Source organism: Gekko japonicus, unplaced genomic scaffold (genome assembly GCF_001447785.1).
Source record: "Gekko japonicus isolate JY-2015 unplaced genomic scaffold, Gekko_japonicus_V1.1 scaffold1025, whole genome shotgun sequence".
NCBI lineage: Eukaryota > Metazoa > Chordata > Lepidosauria > Squamata > Gekkonidae > Gekko > Gekko japonicus.
In genome coordinates, this window is record NW_015169203.1 from 604,940 (window position 1) to 612,905 (window position 7,966).

General features: G+C 41.7%; 1 protein-coding gene across 2 annotated transcripts in view; it reads left to right on the top strand.

Annotated features, from left to right (window-relative positions):
• The window catches only part of SNTG1 (syntrophin gamma 1), a 241,805-nt gene that overhangs the window by 220,097 nt on the left and 13,742 nt on the right, over positions 1-7,966 (top strand). Inside the window, exon 16 of one of the 2 annotated variants that reach the window (XM_015416347.1) lies at positions 2,023-2,133. The exons of the other annotated variant lie outside the window; for it this stretch is intronic. Within the exon in view, the coding sequence (XP_015271833.1) occupies positions 2,023-2,133 (111 nt within the window). The remainder of the gene's footprint in view (positions 1-2,022; positions 2,134-7,966) is intronic. 2 annotated transcript variants of the gene reach the window in all.

The window sequence follows — 7,966 nt, forward strand, 5'->3', positions numbered from 1 at the left end:
TCTTTTTTGTAGCAAACAGACAGAGGTCATTTCGGGGGGGGATCGCGGGGGATCGCAGTTCTCCCGGGTGAGGTATGGGGGGCGAGGCACATGAAGAAGAAACCCCCCCTGCTTCCGGCCGCCCCGCTTCTGGCCCTCATTCAGCCAGGAGGAGGCAGGAGAAGAGGGAGGGTAAGTTGCTTCCTCCCTGCCTCTCCCCACCCCTGCCTGCCTGGGGCCAGGGAGGGTTTTCGCGGGGCTTCCTTGCACTCCCGCCGGTCCACCGCCGGGCCCCTCATGGGGCTCGGCAGTGGAGCTGCAAGGCCGGCGGTGGCAGCCGGGACCGTTGGGGGCGGGATGTGTGGCCTTATGACACACTTCCGGTGATGTCAGTGGGTGTGGCCTCATGACACACTTCCGGTAATGTCAGGGGATGTGGCGTATGCTAATGAGTTATGCTAATTAGTTCCCCTAGCTCTTTTTCTATAAAACGACCCCTGGTTATACCTTTCTAAGCCGATTAACTTCAGTGGACTAACTGTACTGTTCATGTACTAAGTTCTAGTTTAAAGGCAATGGTTAAATAAAATTTGTTAAAATTCACCACCTTATCTGACAACAGTTTGGATTCTTGGAACTACAAGCACAAGGGTGGCTATGTACAAGGATCTTTCCAATCTCCTGAGACCTCTGAAAAGCTGATATTTAATGTCACTAGAATCCCAATGGAGAAAATGCCACAGGGACTTGGTTGCTGCTGTGAAGAATCCGTATTAGGTGACATTTACTCTGTTCACTTATCTGTGGTGGATTTTCCAATTATGCCAGAGGTTTCTGGACACAGGATGGAAGTGGGGACTTTGTCACCCAGTTTCACCAGAACAGCCATTCTCTGTGATATTTTTTCCATGTGCCTCTCAGGACTCTGACCATCAGCTTTTTGGGGAATGAAGGAGTGAGAGAGAGATGGAAAAGATCCAGGCCTAGGCCCATAGCTACAGTGGGGCATTTCGGGGCCTGGCCCACCGACTTTCTGCCAAGGCCCCACAACTTCCATCCAGCCCCCAGGCCCCTGACTCTCTGGGCTACCTGGAGGACTCCTGACTCTCTGGGCTGCCTGAAGGACTCCCCAACACCGCCACTTCCCCAAGCACAGCTTGCTTCCTCACATAGGCAGGCCGAGTGCGAACGCTGCAAAAGTGAGTTTTTAAAAAATATATTACAAATTTATTTTTTATTTTATGACGTCAGTGCCCCCTGACTTATTTAAAGTCCCCCCGAATTACAAAAATCCTGGCCACAGGCCTGTCCAGGGCTAAAGATCCATGAAGAAGGAAGAGGGGAAAGATCCATGACTATCAAATAGACCCTCTCCCTTGTGGCCAACCACCCTATCTCCAGTGATGGGGGCACACATGGAAGGACCTCTGAAGATGACCTCTACATACAGGTAGATCTGTATGGGAGAAGGTGATTCCTAAAATATTGTGATCCCAGATCACTGAGGCCTTTAAATATCAAAGCCAGAGTTTTGAGTAGAGCCTGGAAACTGACTGGAAACCAACACAGATGAAACAAGGGAGGAGAAACATGTTAGTGACAATTTGACCATGCCCCTGCAATCTGGCTGCTATGTTGTGGACCATCTGCTTTTTCTGAAACATTTTAAGGCAGTCATATGTAGAATGCATTACAATAGTATAATCTGGATGTTGTTACAATCTCAGTAAGTGGCAGCAATAGATCAAGCATCATGCCCAAACTGAAGACCTGGGTTTTCAAAGATGATGCAACCTTATTTAGAGAAGGCATAAAACCCACCCCCAGTGACAGTAAAATTAAAGAGTTTCAAGGAATGTTTCACAGCTAAAATCTCTGAACAAGACACTGTCAAAGTATAATACAGTTTTATAACCGAAGAGGCTTCAGACATTGTTGCATTTAATTTCATAGGATTGGTAATTTAGAAGGATACTAGGCAGGATATTTTGCTCCCCTTCTATTTGGTATGTTGATGTGTTTCTGTGATTTTGTTTCCTGTAGGCTGTACTATGGAGATACAAGTTTTCCCAGCTTAAAGGTTCTTCAGACGATGGCAAGAGTAAAATCAAATTTTTGTTCCAAAATCCAGATACTAAGCAAATTGAAGCAAAGGTAAAAATAATAATAATATAATAATCCAAAACCTTATGACATCTCTCTTGTCAGAAATAACCAGCCCATCGGGGTAATGGAGATGAAGAAGAAAAGTTTTATATTTGGATGAATGTTTATATATTTAAGTAGAGATGCAAGAATGGCTAAAGAGTGAAGAATTTAGTTTGGATTGGATTTTTATTCTAGCATAAGCATATGAGCGAGAGGGTTGAAGACCACAAAAAGTTATGCTGGAATAGAATTTTGTTAGTCTTTAAAGTGCCACAGGGCTCCTGTTTATTTTTTACTGCAACAGACATATACAGATAACCCTCTGATGTGCTTTTTTGTAAATGTAGACTTTGAAATCGAATAGCATCTGTGTGATCTGCCTTGGAGAAAATAGTGAATTAATAAGGTACGAAAAGTTGCATATTAAACAGAGTGAAACACTGAAGGACTTTGCACAGACTCTGCATTCCATGAGGATTAGATGCAAAGTTATAAACTGCTTTCACCGTTGGTGAAGACTTACGATGATTAGGGGAGGGGAGAAAGGACTCAAGGCTCCACACTTTTATTTAACTACCCAAGACCTCATTTTCTTGTCTTCTCCCCAGTACCCAAAGTTTGCAGCTTTCACAAACTTCAGTTCCCCTTACAAAGAAGCAAACCCCAGTAAACGCCAGTGACTCTTTCACTGGAGAGAAGGGCAGGGAAAAGTGCGGCTTTATTCCTGTCTGTCTTGGAATCCTAGCTCAATTCTTTAGTTAACTGTTGGAGAACCAACAAGAGCATTAAATTTCCTAGCGGCCAAAATCATCCCAATCTCGTCAGATCTCAGAAGCTAAACTGAGTCAGACCTGGTTATGGGAGACCACCAAGAAAGTCCAGGATTGCTAGGCAGAGGCAGGCAATAGAAAACCAACTCTGTTCATCTCTTGCTTTGAAAACCTTGCAGGGTTGCCATCAGTTGGCTACAACTCGATGACCCTTTCCACCATCACCGTCTGGGACTTTGTAAAACCAAATTTGAAACTAAGTAATTTCACATCAGGTGTGTCTGACAGCTGAACTTGCCACGTTTAAAGGTGTTGATCTGACATGAGCCTCGTGTGTTTGGTTCATGCCAAGCTGTGAATGCCTGCTGAATAGGTTTGCATTGGATGTTTACAAAATGGTAAAAGGGAAAGGGAAAGGTTTCCCTTGCTCGAAAGCCAGTCGAATACGACTCGAAGGTTGCAGTGCTCATCTCCATTTCCAAGCTGAAGAGCCAGCGCTGTCCAAAGACATTTTCGTGGTCATGTGGCCAACATGACTAGACGCCAAGGCACACGGAATGCTGTTACCTTCCCACCGAAGTGGTACCTATTTATCTACTTGCAATTTCTTGCTTTCGAAATGCTAGGTTGGCAGGAGCTGGGATCAGAGACAGGAGCTCACTCCACCATGCAGCACTCGGGTCTCGAACTGCTGAACTACTATTTTTTATGTAATTTGTGGCTGATTTAACTGTTATCTGTGATTGTTTATGGCTGTATTGGAAAAACAAGATACCATTTTCTCTCTGCTGTGTCACTGGAGGACTTTGTTAAAATAGTAATTGCTGTTGCAACATGTACTAACATTCTAGCAATCTGTAGTCATGATTTCTGAATTCCCTGCTTTCACTTTTTTAAAAATTAGTCTCTAGCACTTTTTGTTGCAAGGACTTACTTTTTAAAACAAAAAGTGAAAGCTGGGAATTCAAAAATCACAGCAATAGTACTTAGTATGCACATCTGCAGTAGCTGTTGCCAATTTTTTAAAAAGTCTTTATAAAGCTTCCCATTGACATGGCAGAGAAAATGGTGCCTTAGCTGCATGAAAAGCCAATTGCACTGTATTGTACTGCTGGGAAGGCATATACAGTGAACAACCTGCCAAACATCCACAGTTGGGTCAGTGAATTGTCCAATCAATCATTATAAAAACTATCTCCTAGTTTGCAACTGTTCCCTCTAAGCTGTTGAGTCTTGTGAGCAAAAATTCTACTTTGTGAGCTACTGGCATTAAAGTTGAGAGCGATCTGGCTACTGCATAAATTAGTTTGCTCTGAGGCCATCCTTCCAGAGCTAAGACAAAAATGTGTGAGCCGGAGGCTAAAAGACTGTGAGCTAGCTCACACTCACTCAGCTTAGAGGGAACACTGAACAGGACATGAACCAACCCAGCAGTTTGGTTTCATTCATGTCCTGTCCAGTTTGAACATCTCTATTTAAAACTGGAGTCCTGTTTCAATTGTCCATGCTGCTTCATTTTCATTGCCTCTGGCAGCTGTGACACATCATCCCCTGCTGACGTGGTATGGCAGGAGCCATCTGGCCCATGTAGGGTCAGCCAGTGATGAGCTGCATCTGCTGGAGGCAGACAGCATGGGTGGACAAAGCAAGAGTCAAAGCACCACAGGTCTAGGTAATGATACACCTGTCAGGGAGAGTTGTTGAAGCCAGGCGACTGGTACAGCCCTGCAGAGGACTAGAGTAAGACTGCGGCAACGCTGGCAACCAAGCACCCCATGGATGGAGGAGAAATGAGGGTGGGGAGCATCTGGGAGTGGAGGGGCTCAAAAAAGGGCAGCCCTCTGGGGCAGTGGTCTACTGATAATTTTTCCAGTGATTTTTCATGGCAAGACTGCTCCTACATTCCATACTAACTCTATCCAGGCTATCTCCTATTACTAGCCATGAAAATTAAAGTATTTGAGAGTATTAACTTGTGGTAACAACGGGGCGATGGAATGGCCCAGTACAAAGATCTAGCTACAGTACTGTGATGGTTCAGTGTCGTTGAAGTGGGCTTTTGGGTAACATCTATAGGTCACCATCCTGATTTGATTAAATTGGTAACATCATTGAGCACTTTATTATTGTTAAATATGGTTGTTTTTATGCTGTTTTAATGTTTTATATTTGGCACATGCTGCCCCTGTTTGTAAGCCGCCCTGAGCTCGCTCGCGGGGAGGGTGGGATATAAGTGTAATTAATTAGTAAATAAATAAATAAAATAATACAGCTATGTTCTTTGAAACAATATTCCCTAGGTCAGGGGTCTATCAGGCCCACAGTGGAACTGGCTGTCTTCTGCTTCTTCTTCTTCTTCCAGTTCTACTGTTGCTGCATCAACGTAGGTTTTTTATTTTTATTGCATTTTGATGCAATCATTTAGAGCAAGAGGTGTCAGTTATCAGACACTGTTAAAGAAACAAAATATTGCAAGAGAGCTAATGTTTAAAGCATGTTTTTATTTTAAGTTTGTGTTTGTGTCCTTTATAAAGTTTATATCTCCACTACCTGGCATTACATTTTATGACACACATGGCCCGGCCCAACAAGGTCTCATTTATGTCAGATCCGGCCCTCATAACAAATGAGTTCGACACCCCTTCCCTAGGCTATTATTTTTTTTCAACTAAAGTATTAAGTTGATGTCTTCTCTAAAATTTACAGCTGAAATTTTTATGATTCTACTCCCAAACCCATTACAAAGCAAACTAGTTTAATGGTCTTTATTTTAGACCTTTTAACCTGAAATAATTCCTTATGAAATGTATAAACACTTCAGAAAATTAACACATTTATTTTCTATTATTTTATTTTAAATAGCCACCATGTTTAGATATAATGTTACCAGTAAGAACATTTTCAGGATCTATAAACAAATGCAAACCCAACATTCCTAATTGCAAAACCTGCTTTCCCTGAGTTTGTAGTCCCATTTCCTACAGAGCAGTACTAGAGCTAGTCTGTAGGTAGAGCCATCTAGAGATTAGGGGTCTCGAACCATGGATGAGAAGGTGGAATCATGGAGTCATTATGGGTAATGGAGTCATTATGAGTAAAAGATGCCTGGCCTTAAGGGTAGCTTAAAAATGAAGGTGTAGTATTGCCCTCCTGATCAAAAGTATGAGAGAGATACTCACTCCCTTTGCAGAGATATTAGAACAATTTCCTCTTATTGATGTATGGAGACAATTCCATAAAGGTGAAAGGGACTGCACATATTATTCACAAAGACATAATACATATACACGTGTTGATTCTTTCTTACTTTCCCCATCTCTGTTAAGTAATGTGCAATCAAAAAAAAAAAAGTAATGTGCAATCTACTCAGACCATAATTTGATTGATTACACTATTTTATTAAACCTTGAGAAAAAACAAACAACATGGGTATTAAATAAATCTTTACTGAATCATTAAACAATAGTTGCAGAAGTTGAAATGATTATAAAAATTTATTTTATTGATAACACCACAGAAGATATATCACCAACTATTATTTGGGATGCATTCAAACTAGTCCTAAGAGGTGATCTGATATCCAAAGCTGCTTGTCTGAAAAAACAAAAACAACAAAGAAGGGAACAATTACCAACAGAAATAAGTAAATTAGAAACTCTTCATAAAAAAGGAAACACTAAAATATATAGAAAATTGTTATCTCTGTTAGATACCCTAGACATTATACACAAATACAACATAATTTATTATTTTTAAAACAAAAATCATGGCAAAACACAGCTAAAGCACTGAAATTTTTAAGAAGAGTGAAACAAAAAAGAGAATCAAAAATAATTACAACTATTAAAGACAAGCAAGGTAATTTGCTATTTGAGACTATATGACTCTAAAACTACAAGTTCTGACTTAATAAATACATATTTAGAAAAATATTACAATAATAAACTCTCTCAAGAACATAAAACAACAATGAAGAATCCTATCACTGAGAAAGAAGTATTAAATGCTATTAAGAATTTAAAAACCAACGAAGCTTCTGGACCAGATGGTCTTATTTATGATTTTTACAAGAAATACACAGCTGATTTACTAAAACCATTGGCTAATGCTTGCAGCCATATTATACAATTTGGTATACTACCACTTCTTGGAGACAAGCAACCATAATAGTTTTACATAAACCTGCTAAAGATCCCACTTTAGTTACCTCCTATAGGCCAATATCTTCATTAAACATAGATTTAAAAATATTTACTTCTATAATTGCAACTAGATTAAAGTCTTTTGTGACACAATACGTCCCTCAGGATCAGGTAGGCTTCATGCCAAATCGAGAGTTGACATATAGCACATATAAGGCTTTGAGTTTAATAAACTATTGTAAGGTTAAGCAACAAAAAGCAATATGCATGGCTGTAAACATCGAAAAAGCCATTGATTCAGTGGATTTTGTTTATTTAAAATGAGTACTACATTATTTAGGATTTGGAGAAAATTTTCTATGTACAATTAACACAATATACAACCATCCAATGGCACATCTTAAAATCAATGGCACTATATCTGAGCAATTTATATTGAAATGTGGTACACAACAGGGGTGTCCTCTTTCCCCAATACTATTTTCTTTGGTAATGAAACCTCTAGTGGCAAGAATAAGAATCTATATATCTAATAGCCAACTTGCCCCCTCCGTGCGGATACTTAAATCAGCACGGAGGGGGCAGCTGGGGGGCCGGGGGAGGTTTGTGCACACGTGGGCCAGTCCCCACGTGTGCACAAAAATATAAAACGTTGAAAAAAATCTCGGGGGGATGTTTAAATCCCCCAGAAAGTACAAGAGCGTCTCCTGCGTGTGCGCAGGAGACGCTCTGTAGCTGGCCTCGCCTCCGCTGCCGCCTCCTCATCCTCAGAGCGAGCGAGCCGGCAGGCAGGGAGGCAGGGAGGCAGGGCGGGCAAGGACCGGCCTCGCCGCCACCTCCTCCTCCTCCTTCTCCTCCGCCTCCTTCCCGGGGCGGGCGGCCGGCCTCGCCTCCGCCGCCTCCTTCTCGGGGCGGGCGGCCGGCCTC